Raw genomic sequence first — 21,326 nt, 5'->3', positions numbered from 1 at the left:
GCGCGCGCGCGCATACACACTCAAACACACATACATTTGGGACAGAGTTAACACATATGCACTAGTGTGATACCACTAGTGGAAATGCATTTATTTATAATTTCAGTATAAAGAATTTAAGTGAAAAGCTTAAATGAAAAATCTTTCTGCTAGCATTTGATTTGTCTCTCTTTTTTGCTGCACTCGAGCTCCATGAAGTTTGTGTCAAACCTGATGATCATGTTTCTTCAGAATGTTTTAAGAATGATGGAAAGAGCATATTGTGCCTAAGTTAAAGCTGGAAAACTGTAATAGAGACTGTGGTAATGTTGTGTATGTGTCTGTCAAACTTACTGCAATCGGAAAAGCCAAAAGAGGCACCAGAGGCTTAACATAACCAAACCGCTGAAGAGCCATTATCAAAACACATCTTAGCATCTCCATTTCAGCTGCATTAGCCCTGAAAGAAAGACACAACATTTAAAAAATAATAATAAATAAAATAAATCACATTTTGAGTTAAAGGGCAAGCCTGCTCAAAAATGCACTTACTGTCATAATTTATTTTATTTAATAATAAAATAAAATATAAAAGAAAAAATAATAAAATGCCCTACTTAAATAAAAAATAAATAAAAAAATAAATAAATAAAAAAATGCATGTGTACGCACATTTTAAGTTAAAGGGCTAGCTTGCCCCAAAATGCACATACTGTCATAATTTATTTAATGATAAATTAAAAATTAAAAATAAGTAAAATAAAATAAAATAAAATAATATATATGGAAATTTAAATAAAATAAATGAAAAATAAGCCTGCTTAAAAATGTACTTACTGTCATAATTTATTTTATTTAATAATGCAACAAAACATAAAAGAAAAGAAAAAATAATAAAATGCCCTACTAAAATAAAAACAAAATAAATGCATATGCGCATGTGTACGCACATTTTAAGTTAAAGGGCTAGCTTACCCAAAAATTCACTTACTGTCATAATTTATTTTATTTATTTAATAAAAAATAAAATAAAAAAGCATGTGTACTCACATTTTAAGTTAGCTTACCCAAAAATGCACTTACTGCCTACATTTATTTTATTTATTTGATAATAAAATACAATTAAAATAAAATAAAACAATATAAAATTAAATAATTTAAAGTAAAATAATAAATCAAATAAATATTAAAAAAAATAGAAAATGCCTGAATAAAAAACGTTAAAGGGATAGCTTGCCCAAAAAGGCACATTATGTCATAATTTATTTTATTTATTTAATAATACAATAAAATAAAATTAAAATGAAACAAAATGCATGTGTACTCACATTTTACAAGTTAAAGGGCCCATTTATTTAAAAATAAATAAATAAATAAATACATGTGTACTCACATTTTAGGGGCTAGCTTGCCCCAAAATGCGCATACTGTCATATTTTTTTTTGTTTAATAATAAAATAAAATTAAAAATAGGTAAAATAAAAGAAAAGTATATAATATAAATAAAATAAAATGCATGTGTTCTCACATTTAACAAGTTAAAGGGCTAGCTTGCCCAAAAATGCACTTACTGTCATAATTTACTTAATTTATTTAATAATAAAATAAAATAAAAATATATTTAAAAAAAATATATAAAATGCAAGTGTACTTACATTTTAAAGGGCTAGCTTACCCCAAAATTCACTTACTGTCATAATTTATTTTACTGATTAAATAATAAAATACAATTAAAATTAAATAATCTAAAATTAAAAAGTAAAATAAATGTACAAATATTTAAAAATGATAAATTGCTCAAATAAAATAAAATAAGTTAGTTATAGGAGCTGTACCTCTGATCAATCAGGAAGCCTAGAGAGGTTAGAGAAAGTAATACGTAGGCAGTCAAAAGAAGTACAGTCATCTCAGAAAGTATCTGCAGGTGAGAGGTAAGCAATACAGTTTATAGGTAAGTAATACATTTTTCTCAAAGATCTTTGAAGTATTGGCAAAGTATGACAGTAAAAGACTGATTCTCTACTGTAATGGAAACAATTTAGGTCACGATTTGAAAAACCTTTTTTCGTCTTACTCAATAATAATACTTCTTACTCAATTTTTTTGCAAGCAACACAGCTAATTCAAAGTGACCTAACAAATTAAGAAGTCAGGACAGTTGAGTAATACCATCTCAAGGCTCCAAGAACTCAAGGCCAACCATTAGGGAAGTATCATCTATGTCTGAATTTGTCACGGCTCTATGAATGGATTTACACTGAAATCATAATCTGGTGATAATTTGCTGTTAATACAGGGAACGATGTTAATGAGGTTTTCATGACCTGGCTAACCCATCATGCTCAGCTGCGGTTAAGTCAGGTGACTGACCTCATAACGTCTTTGATATGACACCAGCAAACAATTACAGACTTTTTCCTGCGCGACACCAAGATAGAATCCAGATCCCAGACCTCAGCCCTGAAGCGCTGGCTCGTTTTTCAACAATTAACAAAAAGGGGGGGGAAATCTGTTTTGATTGGTTAATTTTTAAAGCCTTTCCATATCCAGTTTCAAAAATAACAGAGCAAGAGGGCAGAGGAGGGAAAAAAGGGGGAAACCATCTTCCGAAATTTGCATTTCAGCAGAGGTCACTGCACAGACCTTCTATAATGAACAGTTAGTCTAACATCCAGAAGGATTGATAGCCCTGTATGGAAGATGTAATTAAAAGATGACTAAAAAAAACATTTTCCTTCTTTTTTGAGTGCCACTATACAGTTCTATAGCATCGCTTGTCAATAGACTTGAATACAAATGGAAAGCAAGTTATAAATATACACTTTTACATCATATATTGCTAAACCTGAAGGCCTTGGTTTGTTATTTCCCTTGGAGAAGGTGACCGATGCAAAAGCAAGGTTTCCAGAGGCTGGGAAAGCAGTCAGAGCATTTGTATTGGTTGCTGGACCACCAACCGGCTGTTTTATTGGCTGGTGGAGCTAGGGAAAGGGATCCAGGGGACACTTCTCTGAGAGCCACAACTAAGGGAGCACCGCAGAGGTAGGAATGACAGGAAAACAGGCCGTTTCATTTCAGCGGGGAGGCAGGGTGGGGCAGCATTTTCTGGCTAACCAAAACTATGCCTGGGGAACATGGACTTCCAAGGATAACGGACAAGGGCAACTGAACATCTCTATGTTTTTAAAAGGGGGGGGGGGGGGGTTGAAAAATAATAGACAAAGATTACTTCAAAGTATCCTGTCCATACTCAGCTAGTAAAATGCCTTATTATTAGAGGAACATTTAGGAAAATGAGAGAGAGAACAAGGTTGATAATAGACCTCGCGAGGTAGCATTAACCACAGAGCAAATTAAAAGCCTTTGTGGATGACAATGAAAGATGGCATACAAATGATAGCTTTGACATTTCAGAGAGGCACTTTTATGGGAAAGTCTCATGGTGACTTTCAACAGTGAAAGTTAAAAAAAACTGAATAGGTACTTACCGTTTGGTCCCTTAACAAGTTGTTATATACATCCAGCAAAAGCAGGAAATGTATGATCACATAGGCTTGCATCGCAGGGGACCATGCTGGATCATGAGGCATTTCCTTTCCTGTAATCTGATTGGAGAAAGAACAATGTTTTGTAGTAAAATGTAAATCCTGCAAAAATGAAAAACAAAATTAAGTAAAATATTTATTTCGAATCTACAGACTTTGAAAAGTAGCTTTGTTTGTTTGTTTCCACCAAAATGTATTTTTGGAGGGAGGGAGCAGAATAATTGCGTTATCTGTGAGTTATCAATACATAATTTGTAGCAATAGCCAAAAATACACTGTATGGGTGAAAATGATACATTTTTCTTTTATGCCAAAAATCATTAGGATATTAAGTAAAGATCATGACCATGAAGATATTTTGTAAATTTCCTACCATAAAAAATTAAATCTGCATTTTTGATTAGTTATTTGCACTGCTAAGATCTCATTTGGTCAACTTTTAAAGTCGAGTGATTTTTTTTTGCACACTTAGATTTCACATTTTTAAATAGTTATAGTATCTCGGACAAACATTGTCCTATCCTAGCAAACTATTAATCAATGGAAAGCTAATTTATGACCTTATGACTGATTTTGTGGTCCAGGGTCACATACAATGTCCCACAGCAGAGTTATTAAACAAGTGGAGCTGGGGAGGTGGAGGGTTTCAGAGGAAAGGAAACTGCAAACTGCTCTAGTGAATGCTAGCCAGTCATTTACTGTAAATGTAAAGCAGTACAGTCGTGGCAGCGTATGCAACAGGAACCAATCAGCTGCCAAATAGTTTCAGTTTGCGTTAGCGACCCATCAGCCTGCGCCATCTAGAGTTTCATGACAGAACTTGGCATTTGTGTTCAAAATGTGCTGAATAAATGCTTTTAAGACTATAGATGGATTTAAATGGTTTCTAGCTGTTCCAATGTGCTTAATACGAGCCAATAATTAGAGCTGTCCCAAGGTCAACACGGTTAAAGCTAGCAGACCACCTTGTACCATCAATAAATCAGCTACTATGCTTTAAAAACCAACATGACTTGGTATAACTTATAATATACCATTATTTTTCAACAGGAAGCAGCTTTTTAGGTGGTAGATGGTTTTACATGGTTTCTAGTTGGTTAATTAGCCCCATTAACTTGTCAAAGATGGTCTAGACTGTTGATCAGAGCTACAGTAGTACAGTAGGCCTAAGGTCAACTTGGTTAAAGCTAGTAGACTACAAACCAGCTACTATACTATATTTGAAAAAAAAAACACCTTGATCACCTTTTAGGGATAGTTCATCCAAAAATGAAAATTACCCCATGATTTACACACCCTCAAGCAATCTAGGTTTATATGACTATTGAATACAATCAGAGTTATATGTCCTGCCTTTTCCAAGCTTATAATGACAGTGAATAATTGTTGAGATTTTGAAGCAAAATAAAGTGCATCCATCCATCATAAAAAGTACTCCACACGGCTCCAGGAGTTTAATAAAGGCCTTCTGAAGTGAACTGATGTGTTTGTGTAAAAAAATATTCACATTTAAAACTTTATAAACCATAATCTCTAGCTTCCACTGTCATACACACATTCATGAGAGAGTAGCGCTTCAGCAGACGACGTAGAACGTAGGTGTAAGCTCCAGTGAGAATATGCTAGTCTTTCAAGAAACCAAGTTTCATTTACAGCAACAAAAAAAAACATTTTTCTTTACAAATCCTCATTTTGTACTTCTAATTCATGACTGGTGTTTTGTTTTCTCCACTGTGCTTCCGCATTTGTCACTTTCACATTTGTCACTGCAGTTTACAGTTTATAAAGTAGTAAATACGAATAATTTTCTCACAAAAAAGCATCAAACGCTTCAGAAGGCCCCCTTCATGTGGAGCACTTTTAATGATGGATGGATGAACTTTATTGAACTTCAAAATCTTAAACCCCATTTACTGCCTTTATAAAGCTTGGAAGAGCCAGGATATTTTTAAAATATAACTGACTGTATTCATCTGAAAAAAGAAAGTCATATACACCTATGATGGCTTTAGGGTGAGTAAATCATAGGGTAATTTTCATTTTTAGGTGAACTATCCCTTTAAGCAGTAGAATACACATATTTTTAATACACCAGCTACCATGTTCGAAAAGCAGGCTGACCACCTTAAGTAGTAGAATAAACTTTTTTTTTTCCTACGGGAAGTGGCCAAACCTAACTGTATTTATCTACACAGAAACATTTTAGGCCTCGCTATTTGGGCGATCCATTACTTCCACATTAAATTACAGTACATAAGAAAATTGCATCACTGTTTGGATCCCAACCTAAAATAACTCTGCTTCATACATCAGTGTTTTTGGACATGAATCATCGAGAACTTGATCACTGTTGATTTCTTAAGAATTCCTGAGGCTGTCTCAGCTGCAGACACGTGTGGGTTTTCCTCACACCAGAACCCTGGTGGCTGCACCGCCGCGGTGTTCTGCTTTCCCTCAGAAATCAACACATCCGAGCCTGCCTCCCTCGCTCCTACTCTCCTCTACTCCACAGGAGAAACAACAGGCACACCCCGGTCTGCATCACTGAGGGCCTTTCAAGATATTTCTGTCAAATTCCTGCTCTCTCCACATGTTTAGGATCACCAGGGCCCACTTTGAGGTGGCTTTAATTGTAACATGGTGAGAGAGACAGAAAAAGAGGGAGAGACCGGGTTTTTCTGAGTGTGAAACTACGTCTGTTAGTATGTGGCACAGTCAGACGTGTTTCAAAGCAAACCGCCGCTCTCCTGATGAGAAGACTTCAAAACCTTGTCGCAGGCCTGCTGTTTGATCGGGCCCAAAAAAGCTCGCTTTTTAAAGATGAGTGAAAATGAGCCTATTGTGCTTCGGCCCACAAAGGCGGTTAAGATTCATTTGGCAACGGCGCACACTTGTAAAGCCTGTCTGAAACGTGAGTCTGTTTTTATGTGAGAACTGAGGGAGTCATTTGAGAGACCTTTTTTCCTGTTACAGAAACAGCAGGTAGTAAATGACAAGTAAGGTGAAGAACAAAAGAGTTTTCAATTTAAAGGTAAACGGGGAGATTTCTGCACCACTAGCGGAAATGGAACTGCAAAAATAATTTTCCTAAACACTAAAATTTTTCAATTAGTACGACAAAAATAGTCCTGGCTCTAAACCCTACTATTGGTTGAGCACTTTTTTATATTGCTTGGGTGCATTTTGAAGGTTTTGGGGTAAATTAGAGCAATTTGGATAGACCACAATAGACCATAAACTAAAAGTTCTTTTATTAAAAATTATATACACCACTGTTTTTTAGAGTGCTTTTAAAAGAAATATCTTTTCCTTACCAAGGATGCATTTATTTCATAAAAAAACAAATTTCTTATACATTGACTAACATTTCTGTATTCATAAAAACTATTTTAATTTTATATTTTAATTCCATTTTAATTCTATATTCTAGAAATCTAGCTATTTAAAACAGCTGAATAGAAGTATACATTTTTTTTTTTTTTTAAACTTCTGAATTATAGTATATGAATGACATATAAATTTCTAATATATCATGTAATATTTCGGTATTCTTAAAAACTATTTTAATTCTATATTTTAATTCCATTTTAATTCTCTATTCTAGAAATTTATAAATTTTAAACACAGAAATTTAAAATTGCTGAATAGAAGTATTAAAAAATTTACAAAAAAAACTTCGGAATGGTAGTATATGAATGAAATACAAATTTTTAATATATCATCTAATGTTTCTATATTTTTCAAAACTATTTTAATTCTATATTTTAATACCATTTTAATTCTCTAGAACTCTAGAAATGTAGAAATTTTAAACACATTCTCAATTCATTTCTGTATGGCGTACAAACTGCTGTCTACTGCAACCTTGTAGCAATAATAGTATATGGTAGTATTAAAAACTATTTTAATTCTATATTTTAATTCTATTTTAATTCTATTCTAGAAATTTACAGAAGTATTTAAAAAAATTCTGAATGATAGTATATGAATGAAATACAAATGTTTTAATTCCATTTTAATTCTATATTCTAGAAATGTAGGAATTTAATAAGAATTTTAAACACATTCTCAATTCATTTCTGTATGGCGTGCAAGTAATGGTAGTAATGGTAGTATTAAAAACTATTTTAATTATATTTTAATTCTATATTCCAGAAATGTACCAAATTAAATCGCTGAATAGAAGTATTAAATGTTTTTTTTAAAAAAACTTTGAATAGTAGTACTGTTTGTGAATGAAATAAAAAAAATTGAATACATCATCTAATGTTTCTGTATTCTTTAAAAATATTTTAATCGTATTTTTTAATTCCATTTTAATTCTGTATTTTAGAAATGTAGCAAATTAATATGAATTTTAAACACATTCTCATTTAATTTCTGTATGGTACACAACCAGCTGTCTACCGTTTTATCAGAATAAGAAGCATCTTTATATAGTGGAGTAAAAAAAAAAATCCCCACCTGGGGTATATCAGCGATGTCTCCCAGTCTTGGTTTTCCTGGAGTCCAGCCTGGCCCTTTTAAAATGACAGACAGCTTATTTGAAATTCCATCAGCTTCCCAGAACCTTTGCCATAGGTACGGGTAATAAAGGAACTTTAGAGAGGAAAGAAAAGAAAAATGAGGGTAGAAACATTACATGGCACATGCAGCCCTAATACCAAGCAACCACTTTAATGCTGCATTACCTAAAAACTTTTCACTCAGCTATGATGAAATACTACCCTTTTGATTTGTATTTAATACATTTTTCAGACTTTTCATCTCCCTGAATTTTTTTTAATCACAGTTTGTATTTCACCGTAAGATAAACATTATTCTTATTCATTTTATTCATCATCATCTAGTCCTTGTGTCTAAATGCTTTTTGTCACACACGTCAGATCACTCTTACTCCGGACCGCCACGGGAGAGCACCGAAAAAATAATCAAACACAACCTCCATTTGGTTTTGCAGGACTCTTTCACCTCTCCCGAGCCGTATGTTTAAAGTGGAGTAATAATGTTATGGTTACAGCATGGCTTTTCCACTAGCACGGTAATGTGAGGAGAAGCCCGGCTCCCATTGACTCTGCTCAGATATTTACATCTCTAAAATTAGGCCCGTCTGATACACTAGAGCCCATTATGTGAAACCCAATTCATCTCCAGTGTTGATATTTTTACTAGTCAAAGGTCTTGATAGCACGTGGGGGCAAATTAATCTAAACATTTTGTTTATGAATGATGTAAACTTTGCTTACATACTGTGATCACTCAGCCTATGTGTGTTACAATAATACCAGAGTAAAAAACTAACGCTAAAACAAACATTAAGCAAAAATTTTAAACTTGAAAACAGGATACTTTTTGACTCTAAAAAATAGAAAAGTATTTCACTAAAAATAAAAAATGTAAAATAATACTTAGTATTAATGTCAATACATTTGTAATATATATATATATATTCCTCCAAAAAATCTTTGCCAAACACCATTCCACAGCCATACCTGTCACACACCCACTTTATAAGCAGTTTTTTTTCCTTCTTATAGTGCGTGTCCTCCTAATTTAAAAAATGTAGAAGCATCTTCTGATCAATAATAGAAAATTCTGATAAAAAATTAGCCTTCCTAATATGAGGTGATAATTGACTCATTAAGATGATTTACAGTGGCAGATTCTTTTTACCATTGTAATAGCAGTTTTTAATTTCTATTAAATGTCATTATCTGTCAAACTAAATATATATATATATATATATATATTTATTTATTATTTAAAAAAAATCTAATTAAAACAATATAATAGCAGAATAAGACAGATAAATTACCAATCATATAAAATTAGTATTAATAAAAAATAATTTGGACTACAGAGGTGGCACAAAGGAACACAAAAGTGGCTTGAAGGTGCAATTTCAGACATTTAACGATGCATAAGTGCAAATAAATTCATGTTGAGATAAATGTTTTAAATATACATTTTAATATAGAAATATTACGTTTTAAATAACTGTAACTCTAATTTACAATGACACTAAAATTTATATTTTTGGTGTGCTAACAGAACAACAACAACAATGCGCAATACTTTTCTTTTCCCTTCATTTTCTCTAATTGATGGAAATCATAGACTTGTTGCAGGTAATGGAAATCCGAAAAGATAATAAGACGATGTACAAGAGGCATCATTTTTTTTTTTTTCGTTATATTTTTTGGGCTTTGTATGCCTTTAATGGACAGGACAGTAGAGAGATGACAGGAAATCAATGGGCAGAGAGAGGGGAGCAGGATTGGCAAAGGACCTCAAGGCGGGAATCGAACTCAGGTCGCCGTGAGCACAGTTGCGTTATATGTCGGCGCACTAACCACAAGGTTATCGGCGCCGACAACAAGAGGCATCATTGTGGAAAAAATATTACTCATCTTTTATTTACATTTGAACAAAAAGTGGCATGTCCAAAATTATTCATACCCTTCTCAATAATCAATAGAAAAGCCTTTATTGGATATTACAGCAATCAAATGCTTCCTATAATTGCTGACCAGCTTTTTGCATGTCTCCACTGGTATTTTTGCCCATTCATCTTTAGCGATCAGCTCCAACTCTTTTAGGTTGGAGGATCTCCTTGCCATCACCCTGATCTTTAGCTCCCTCCACAGATTCTCAATTGGATTTAAGTCAGGACTCTGGCTGGGCCACTGCAAAATGTTAATGTTTTTGTCTGCTAACCATTTCTTCACCACTTTTGCTGTGTGTTTTGGGTCGTTGTCATGCTGAAATGTCCACTGGTGCCCAAGGCCAAGTTTCTCTGCAGACTGCCTGATGTTGTTGTTGAGAATTTTGATGTATTGCTCCTTTTTCATGGTGCCGTTTACTGTGATTAGGTTCCCTGGTCCACCGGCTGAAAAACATCCCCAAAACATTAGGTTCCCACCACCATGTTTGACAGTGGGGATGGTGTTCTTAGGGTTGAAGGCTTCTCCTTTTTTACGCCAAATGAAGGCTACATCATTGTGGCCAAACTATTAAATTTTTGTTTCATCTGACCATAAAACAGAAGAGCAGAAGTCTTCTTCTTTGTCCAGATGAGCATTTGCAAAGGCCAAGCGGGCTTTTGTATGCCTTATCTGGAGAAGTGGTGTCCTCCTTGGTCTGCGTTCATGGAACCCAGCGGTGTGCAGTGTCCGTTGGACTGTCTGCCTTGAGATGTTGCCACCAGCAGAGCCCAGATTCTTTAGGATGGCCTTGGTGGTGATCCTTTTGGCTTCCGACCACGTCCTCTGAGATTTTTCACAGTGCGGAACGTCTTGTATTTTTTAATAATACTCTGCATTGTAGCCACTGGAACTTCAAAACATTTAGATAAGGTCTTATAGCCCTTTCCTAACTTGTGAGCAGCCACAATGCGCAGCCACAGGTCCTCAGTGAGCTCTTTTGTCTTAGCCATGACTGTCCACAAACCTTCTGTTTTTCACCTGTTGAGTTGATTAAAACAGCTGTTCCCAATGAATCAGGGTAATTAGGATGCTTTAGAAAGGCTTGGACTATTTGGAATGGTATAGAACTTTGGATTTTCCCATAGACTGTAACAGTTTGCAAAGAGTATGAATCATTTTGGACATGCCACTTTTTGTTCAAATGTAAATAAAAGCTGAGAAATATTTTTTTCCACAATGATGCCTCTTGTACTCATTGTCTTATTATCTTTTGGGAGAAGCCTGTGTCATTTCCGGTAAAAAAAAAAAAAAAAAAAAAAAAAACTTACTGGTTGAATAAAAGTAACTAAGTCAGAATTTGCCAGGGGTATGAATAATTTCGAGCTTGCCTATATATATATATATATATATATATATATATAATTTATGCAAAATTCTGACCAACCTCGACAGTCCAGATTTCAAATGTGCTGATTGGGTGTGTGAGCCCATAGACAACTTTATCACTTTCAGGAGCGAATGTACCTGTGATGGAAAGAGGAGAACATCTCATTTTCAAAGTGTATCTGACTTGCATGTGTGTTGTGGCGGCACAGAATGTAAACAATGCCATTGAACCAAACGAAACTTGCATATTTTGCTGTATATTGCTGCTGAAAATGGTCAGTTATTGTTGTGTGGGCTGTACTAACCGGTTGGACCTGGTAAAACATATGGAGTACTATAGACTGCCAAAAGATATAACAAATCAAAAAGAAGGGTGCAAAAGGTGTTTGTGTTTGGCTGAACTGAACCAGGATTTTCAGGGCAAGAATCTTGACAACATTTCTGTTTCTTCATATCAGTTTTGGTCAGGTAATTACACTACTAATTTGTGTTGTGTGCCATTGTATTACTCCAGAGAGCATAAAAATGGCATGAAATTATGGGGAAAGAGTTTAATGAATGCATGTGCTGCTATTTTTCAAAAGCAAATGCACACAGAACTTACCAAACATTCTGTCCCATATGATCAGAATTCCTGCATAATTCTTATCAATGCAGTATGGATTTCTTCCTGTGAATGCATGGTAAAATGTTACTGATTTACTACACGCATAATCACTAGTCATTATGTAATCTCTGTTAACAGGTGTAGAATGTTTTGCCTTAGATGAAGAGTATAACCAGTGGTAAGTGTTACTTAAGTCACTTGATAAGACAATACATGCTTAGCATTTGACCCGCAGTCATAAACTAAACAACACCAATGCACCATGGGAACTGTGCAACGTCAAAGACAATAATGCTTACCATGATGAACTCTATGGTGGCTGGGAGTATTTAAGATCCACTCCAGAGGTCCAAGATCTTTGACCAGCTATTGATAGAAACAGGTCACAGATAATATTCTTACAAACCTTTCATGCGCCAAAAAGGATGCAAAGCACCATAAAATGACAGATTGTTTTGCTAGATAAGACCCTTATTCCTCGACTGGGATCATGTAAAGCCCTTTGAAACTGCATTGAAACTGCAAATGGACCTTCAACCAGCTGATCCCCATTGAAGTCCACTATATGGAGAAAAATCCTGGTTTTCCTCAAAAACCTTAACTTCTTTTCAACTGAAGAAAGAAAGACATGAACATCTTGGATGACACTGGTGAGTAAATTAGGAAATCTTTATTCTAAAAGTAGACTAAATCCTTTAACAGCTTACTGAAGGGAAATATTACCACTGACTTTGGAAATTTAGATCTGTTTCTCACACAAGCCAGTTTTATAGTGCTTTTATGCCATTTTTAAATTTGAAAGATTGCATTGACAAAAAAGAACTAGTCCAATATTCAAGAAGAAATAAAGTCGTACTGGTTCACAATGGCTTTAGGGTAAGTAAATGATGACAGAATTTCCATTTCTGGGTGAACTTTCTCTTTAACCTCACTAATAACAATTTCCCTTCATGTGCAAAAGGGCAACAGCAACAGGTCGTTCCTATATACAGCATGTAAACCACAGACAAAACAGCAAAAGACAAATGATCATGGGTTAGCCCATTGTCCTCCGTTGACATTTTTCATATGGACAGGCAGACCGAATCTTAATATTAGTCTTACATACAGCATGTGATTAATTTTCCCTATTGAGTGCCTTGTCTTTATCTTGGCTTCTAACGCTGAAGAAATGTGCTCTTCGGGGATTGTGGAACCTTGACTGGTTCAGATGTTCACAAATGTACTTGGAGACATCATTAATATAAAGTGTTTTCTTATCTGATGAGCTCGGTCGAAACTCTGCTAACTACGGAAAGAGAAAGGTGGCCAAATTTCCAGATGGAAAGAACAATATTTATAGATTGGAAGTAAAACAAACACTACACTGAATTAGAAGACGCATATAGGAGCCAATGCGCTAGATAGCACACACTCATAAATACTGCATAAGTGAGTTAAATGAACACATACACACTCCATGCCTTATTTTACCAGGATATAAACATCCATTTGTGCTTGATGAGGCATATATCGCAGGTGTTAGAGCCGACCATCAGGTATTTTACTTGAGTGCTTGATTTCTGACGTGTGCAAAATGGGAACAGCTCAGTAAAAGTGAGCGGTGGGCAATTATTTCCGTGTAATGAGAGATCTGACAACAGCTGAATTTTATCTTAAAAGAAAGGAGTTCCCTCACAACTTAACTCGTGCTCTAATGTTGGACGAGGACTGGGAATTCTATGCCAGTAAATTACACAACATCAAAAAAAGCCTATAAAGGGAGCATAAATTATACCCTTCAGAAAATTGGAGACGTGAAGACTGTTTTCACTAATAGAGCTTTACAAGATGGAAGCCATTCCAAATCCATTTCCCAAATGATCCCCGAATGTAAAGCCGATGCTGAAGGCCATTTAAATGGCAAATGTAAAGCTTCTGTTTGGAATATTTCATAAAATCTCAAAATCTCATTACTTATGATTGATTGTGGTATTCAGAACCACAGAACGGGCAAAGCTACAAATGCTTAGAGTTTAGAAAATGGCTAATATACTGTGAAGCTTAACCTGGAACAGTCAAGATTCAAAAATTGCTTACTAAAAGATTTAAAATAGAAATCAAATGTGCTAAACAATTAGCGAAGTCAAGTCTCATAGTACCTCAGTATGAATCCAGAATTGATACAGCAGGTTAAACTGTACATGCACTGCGAAAACTGACGGAGGGACCATCAGCGCCAGTGGAAGGTAAAACGCCTGATAAAACACATAAAACATTATCACTTCATTATAGGCTGTTAGCTACTCGGTAGGAGCTCATTAACTAATAACTGTTACATGATCTATCATGTATTGTGCCAAAATTATCACAGATTAATTAGTGGGATGCAGGTACTTCATACCCATGAGGAAAACTGCTGGGTGACAGACTGGCGTAGTGCTGTCGACAGATTGTAGTATTCAGAACTGTGGTGAACCTGATGGGCAGCCCACAGGATGTTTAACTCTGAAATGACAAAAAGAGAGACAGATTCAGCTAAATGATACTGTTGAAGCAATGTGCAGAATGTCAATCAATGGTAAGCAGTAATGAAAGAGACTAATTTCTATGTTTTGCCTTTACTGGCAAATGCTCTACATTTGGTACTATACAAAATCTCTTGCCATTTCTGGACTATTGAGACTGTAAAAGAGACAGTTTACAGACCACCAGTATCTTTTTGGGCAGTAAAATCTGCATCCTGCATCAGTCTGCACCAGGAGAAAGGAAAATTAATCTAAATAAAAATAAACTCAAAATTGAGATATTTGGTAACATTTCAAAATATAAAATAAAATAAAATGTACACACTGCATCTTCAAGCTTCTCAAGCTAATAAAATTAATTAAAAAAATTCTCTAAAAATATGAATATTTTTCTAAAATAAATAAATAAATGAACTACAACTAAACTAAAATACAGACAGCACCTTAAAACTTCTCTGGAAAAAATATATACTTATAAATATTATATAATAAATATTATTTCCGTATAATGAGAGATCTGACAACAATAAAATAATAAATAAATAAATAAATAAATAAATAAAATAAAAATAAAATAAAATACAGAGAGCACTTTAAAGATTCTCTGGAAATATATTTTTTTTTTCTAAAAAAAAATGATAGAAATAAAGATTATATAAATTAAAATAAAAATGCACAGGCTGCACGGTGAAGCTTCTCTGGAAATATTACCCTTTTTTTAAATAAATAAATAAAATACAATAAAATACAGACTATTTTTAATCATTTAAAATTTTAAGTTTTGTTTGTTTATTTATTTATTTATTTATTTATTTATTATTAATATTTATAAATTATTGTTAATGTTTAATAATTATTAATGTATAATAATTAATACATTATTACTATTCTTTAAATTATCAATAGGGTAAAAAATAAATAAATAGAAAAAAAAAAAAAAAAAAAAAAAAAAAATTACAGAGAGCACCTTAAAGCTTCTTTGGAAATATATATTTAAATATATAAATATATATTTTTGTTCTAAATAAAATAAAATAAAATACAGACAGCATCTTAAAGATTCTCTGCAAATATTTTTTTTTTTCTAAAATAAAATAAAAAAATAAATAAAGGAAAGATAATATAAATTAAAATAAAACTGCACAGCCTGCATGGTGAAGCTTCTTATTAAATTTTTTGTAAAATAAATAAATAAATAAAATAATAAAATAAATGTACATGTACCTGAAGCTTCTGAGGATTCTAGCATTTGAAACATTTTTTACATTTAAAATACACCGTGTTAAAAAGAGTACAAAAAGCCCACCCCTACAGCCCCGACTCAGGTTCCTTTTTCAATGGACGTCTGTGGGATTGCCTTAGCAAGCTCCTCTAATAAGGTTGCAAACACTGTCAAATCTCTTTAGGATTTTTCTCTGAGATAGTTAAAAAAGCCTTGTGTAACTGTGAGGTCCATCAAATCTAAAAGCTGGTAAAGTTCCCAATAAAATGCTGTGATCCAGCTGACAAAACACACCGTGGTGAGAGTTTAAGAACGAAACCTTCCTCTCTGCCAGTGGGGCTCTGCTGAGATGTTAGAATCGCCAGGCCAGCAAAGTGAGCAGTCAAAGCTCTCCATTCAGAAAACAACATCAGCTTGTTCACTTAATTCAGATAACAGAAGCAGGAAGTGACACTTCTTTTACTCACACACTATGCAAGTTCAAAGCATTTTTTGTGCAATGCAACTATAAATAATAATAATTATAAAAATAAAATAATAATGTTACAAAAAAAAAGTATAATTTTACTTGCATCACCAGAACACTCTTTAGAGCTTTCTGCTTCAAATCAAGAGATGAAACAAGAGAGCTCCAGTCACTGCTTGAGAGTGTGCAAGCCCATGCTTTCACCTCCTAGGGCAGAGCAGTGTAAGATTGATGTGGGGTGTCACCGGTAGGAAGTATGTTCAGCTAGGCCTCATTGCAATCCATGTCCTCGTGCGCCGGCCTCGGCTGGAAGCCGCATAGTTTGGCAGGCAGTATTCAGAGGGGAAGAGCTTTAATGATGAGAACCTATGCCACAGAAAAGACTTTCCCATCATGCCTGAAGACCATGGTCTGCTCAGACACGGAGCCTGTGTTCTTTTCTCAAGAATTACAGGAATAAACAGCATGGTTGCACAAAAAGCAGTGTGTACTATAAATGGATATAGAAGTAGGCCTATTAGTTTGGTCTCAACGCTCAAAGAGAAATAACATACATAGACACAAATAATTTGCTAGTTAGTTAGGGTGGGGTAAATAATTATTATTATAATTGAATAAGTAGTAGTATTTATAATAAATAAATAAATAATACATTTAATAATTATTATTATTATTATTATAATTATTGTTATTATTATTAGTATTTATTGGACAAAAATCTTTGTAGCACAGAGTCATCAAACTGATCAATAATATGCAAACGGGTAAACATTTATTAATTATTATTATTATTAATATTTATTAACAATAATAATAATACAAAGACATTGTTCATATTTTTAATCATTTAAACAATAAATTGTAATTATTTTGTTTATATAGTTATTGCTATTTGTTTATTATATGTATAAATTATTATTAATGTATAATAATTAATACATTATTATTATTATTATTAAAATGATCAATAATATGCAAAAGAGTAAAAAAAATTATAATAATGATAAAGATGTTTCTCATATTTTTAATCATTTAAAATTTTGATTTAAATTATTTTTATTTAATTATTAATATTTATTTATTTATTATTAATATTTATGAATTATTATTAATGTTTAATAATTATTAATGTATAGTAATTAATACATTATTGCTATTATTTAAATTATTAATAATATCATGGAAAAGGGTAACAAATTCATAACAGTAATAATAATAATAATAATTATTATTATTATTATTATAATAATAAGACATTTCTCACATTTAAATTGGATTTATTTTTATTTTTTAATTGTTGATTATATATATATATATATATATATAATCAACATATATATATATATATATATATATATATATATATAACAATTAATACATTACTATTATTTAAATTATCAATAATATCATGCAAAAGGGTAAAAAAAATAATTTCTCATTTTTAATTATTTAAAATTTTATATTTTTTAAATATTTAAATATCGATTTAATATTTAAATTAATCAAAAAATACTAAATGTATTATTGTTATAAAATTATCAATAATATAATAGTAATGCTTTATTTTTTCATTTATTATTATTATTAAGAAGAAGAACAAGAAATTGTTCATATTTTTAATATTTTAAAATGTAAATTCTAATTATTTATTTATTTAATTATTGTTTTTTTTATTAATTTATGATTAATATTAATTATTATTATTATTATTATTATTATTATTATTATTGATTGGACAAAAGTCTTTGTAGCACAGAATGAGTCAGCAAAATTATCAATAATATCATGCAAAAGGGTAAAAATATACTAATTCTTATTAATAACAATAATAATAATAATATTTATATTACTATTATTAAGAAGAAATTGTTCATATTTAAAAAAAATATTTAAATTATTTTATTTATTTAATTATTGTTATTTATTTATTTATTTATTATTAATATTGATTAATTATTATTATTATTATTAATAAAACAACAATAAAAATAGTGTTAATATTCATAGTCAACTTCAGTGATATATGAAAAATGATATATGGCATCAGTAATGATATAATTTTTAATAATTAATACATTTATTATCATTATTATTATTATTATTATTATTATTATTATTGATTGGACAAATCTTTGTAGCACAGAATGAGTCATTAAAAATATTAATAATATCATGCAAAAGGAGTAAAAACTGCTAAATAGATTTAGCATATATAGTAGATAACCTCAAAGCTAATATACATGGACTAAAATTTTAATTACAATTTTTAACATTTATTTATTTATTTTTGTAAAAATTTCTGATATTTCCACACTTTTCTTTTTACTTGCTCATGCCTAACTCACAGCCACATTTCTAGTACTTCTTAGTCACGATTGCCAAGTTGTTGCGGTTACTAGGATGCACTTGGTGGTTGCAGGGCATTTGCTAAGGTGATCTGAGCAGTTTCTGCTTTCTAAGTGGATATTTACTGGTCCAAGGCAAAATGATCTAAATGTCTATCTAAACAGAAGAAATAAATTAAATTCATGGCATTTATATTTATTTTTATGCATTATAACAAAATTCACCTCAAAGTTCAGGGTCTATTGTACTTAAATAGGCTCTTATCTATAAACTCCGGGATGGATGCAAAGTACAGGAACAGAAATGTACGGACTCACACGTAAAGTTATGATAAGTCACAGTGCATCTGTAACAGTAGATATGAATCAGGTAAGAGGCCTTTACACAAGCAAGGTTAAGGGTTAAACCAACAAAAAAATACATAGATTATATCACTGTGCATTACAGTGCTCAGTTTAAAGACTACTGTAGAAACATTAAGAAAGAAACAATAAATCCAATCTCTACTTGCAAATATGTTAATGCATTTTTAATGTGCTAAACATTAGCACATTCGAAAAACCTAATTATAAAAACTGTAAGGGACCAAGAGCACTTGGCAGACAAGCTGCTTTCATCACATGCACTCAATAATGAGTTTTTCCTTTTTAGCTAGCATGCGAGATCTAGTGCCACCCTCAGACTCGCTCCCGCATGATGCCACGGGCCTCGCTGAGCCTCAGCGTGGCGAGAGACTGCATGCCATGTCACTCAGGTTATCAATGAACTGGAAACGTCTGGCCAGAGCGGACAAGCTGTCGGCGAACAAGAGAGGCCAACACAAACAGTCAGCCGAAGCAACCAAAACCATGTCTGTCACCACAATACTTCACAATGTCTTCGCTCAGAGTCAAAGCTGCTGCTGGAGACATTTGTAAAAAGAGTGGTACTTTTCAAATGACAGTACACAATGAACAGTGCATTTACCTGTTAATAAACAACAGATTAATACTGAGCAACTAACATTTTAGAAATTGTGTTTTTATTGAAAATCACTGTCTTTGAGAAAACTGTTTGGATGAATGCATCAATGACTCACTCATAAAGACATGGCTCCATACGAAATCACATACGTTCCTACTATATAGGGCTAGACTTCTCGGTTTTCTCGATTGTCATTAATACAAAACAATATAGACTCTTCAACCCCAAAAATCGATTAGTCCAGCCTGTTTTTTAGTTAATAAACAGGACATTTTAGCGCACCTCCCATCCAATAAATAGTAATAAGCTTTGTGCTTTGTTACTTTTGATAGGAAAAAGTCTCAAATTGTCAAAATTCTGTCAATTTATTACGAACAAAAAATGCCATTTTGGCACTGTTTAATTTAGAGTGAGATATCCCCTCAGTTTAGGAGAAGTGGCAACTCAATCTCCTTCGCTTCAATCCATCTTTTCCTGAAAGCGGAATTCTCGCCCATCTGGAACGGTGCTTTACATTTCCAGTCTCTGGTGTTTCTAGTCAAATAACATATTTTCTGAGCCGCTAATATAACATTAAATCTGCACAGTTTTATATTTAGTTATTTTAGTTACTCCAAACTAGCCCAAACTAGCCCAAACTAGCGTCTCAAACAGGGGTCCCCCAGTAATTTCGAGGGGGAAAACACATTTTTTGGTGGGATTCCCCTGGTAAAATTTGCATTCCAGGAGCTAAATATCACCATATTGGGGTTGCTTCAACCCGCGGACATGAAAAACAAACTTGGGAAACAGTGTTAAAGTAGCCGCGAGAAAAAAACGCAGACTTGGCAACACTGGTTAGAATCCATCATGGCGCCGCTCATCGGCTACTCAGGAAAAAGATGGATACCAGTTTCAGAATGAAATAAACATGAATAAACATCCAAAGTCATCTGAAGGTATGTCAACTGAACGAAATCCATATCCTGTCTCATGTAATTTGCTTAATCAGTGTTTCAACCGCAAAAAGCTTGTACACAATGTCACGAAACATCACATTTAACTCAAAAAAACATATTCAGTGACCATGAATTATTGTATAATTTAAATAATTTAATTGTTTGTATACAAATCACAGTAAGTAAGGAGTACTAACTGACTCATGTATATTTTACAGCACTTGTTGAAAGATTTTTTTCCTTGAGGTAATTTGGCATGTACTGTACCTGATATATTTCCAAAATAATCGATAACGAATCGAATCGCAAGTTTGTGAATCAGAATCAAATCTAATTGAATCGAATCGAATCGTGAAATTTGTGTCAAACCTCAGACCTACTACTTTATAGTGCACAAAAAACAGCATTTTCGAATTCACAGCATTCATAAAAAAGTCGGTGGAGGACCTGCTATTTCCGGCGATATTCTGAAATGCTGAAATTTATGCAAATTCATTACAACTTTGTGTTCTTTTTGAAAATTGATTAAAAGGCTTGGCTCTTAAGAACTGCTTAATCTCACTGCACTGTGTTTTACTATGTTTGATTCACTAAAAAGTATTGGTTTAAATTAGTCATTCGTTTTTTAATCAGACTACACTGATTGCGCAGTATCTTATTACTTTCAGCCTGCAAGAAATACGCAATGTAAATGCATTTTTCTTACCATAAATTGGCAAAACAGTGACTTTTTTAACTTACAACATTCAATTCGCACTGCAAACACAGATAAAATGGCAACTTTTGTCATGTGGTTGTTAATTAGTCAATTTGTTAATAGTCAATTACCGTTAGTTGACGAGAAGAGGCTTGGTCAACCAAAACTGTATTAGTAACTTAGTTGCAGAAAAAAAATCCACAGGAAGTGGCGAAGTCATGCAGTCAAATCGTTAACAGTTACTA

The 21,326-nt window shown here is 32.8% G+C and overlaps 1 protein-coding gene across 1 annotated transcript in view; it reads right to left on the bottom strand.

Moving 5' to 3' along the window:
* The window catches only part of agmo (alkylglycerol monooxygenase), a 49,586-nt gene that overhangs the window by 9,042 nt on the left and 19,218 nt on the right, over nt 1–21,326 (bottom strand). Inside the window, exons 4-12 of the mRNA XM_073818022.1 lie at nt 14,326–14,429; nt 14,084–14,179; nt 12,242–12,308; nt 11,940–12,005; nt 11,394–11,473; nt 7,989–8,123; nt 3,468–3,584; nt 1,815–1,897; nt 334–439 (exon numbers count right to left, since the gene is read on the bottom strand). Coding sequence (XP_073674123.1) covers nt 334–439; nt 1,815–1,897; nt 3,468–3,584; nt 7,989–8,123; nt 11,394–11,473; nt 11,940–12,005; nt 12,242–12,308; nt 14,084–14,179; nt 14,326–14,429 — 854 coding nt within the window. The remainder of the gene's footprint in view (nt 1–333; nt 440–1,814; nt 1,898–3,467; nt 3,585–7,988; nt 8,124–11,393; nt 11,474–11,939; nt 12,006–12,241; nt 12,309–14,083; nt 14,180–14,325; nt 14,430–21,326) is intronic.

Source organism: Garra rufa, chromosome 14, assembly GCF_049309525.1.
Source record: "Garra rufa chromosome 14, GarRuf1.0, whole genome shotgun sequence".
Lineage (NCBI taxonomy): Eukaryota > Metazoa > Chordata > Actinopteri > Cypriniformes > Cyprinidae > Garra > Garra rufa.
Note: the sequence above shows the minus strand (reverse complement) of the source record. Positions and strands in the feature narration are given on the sequence as shown.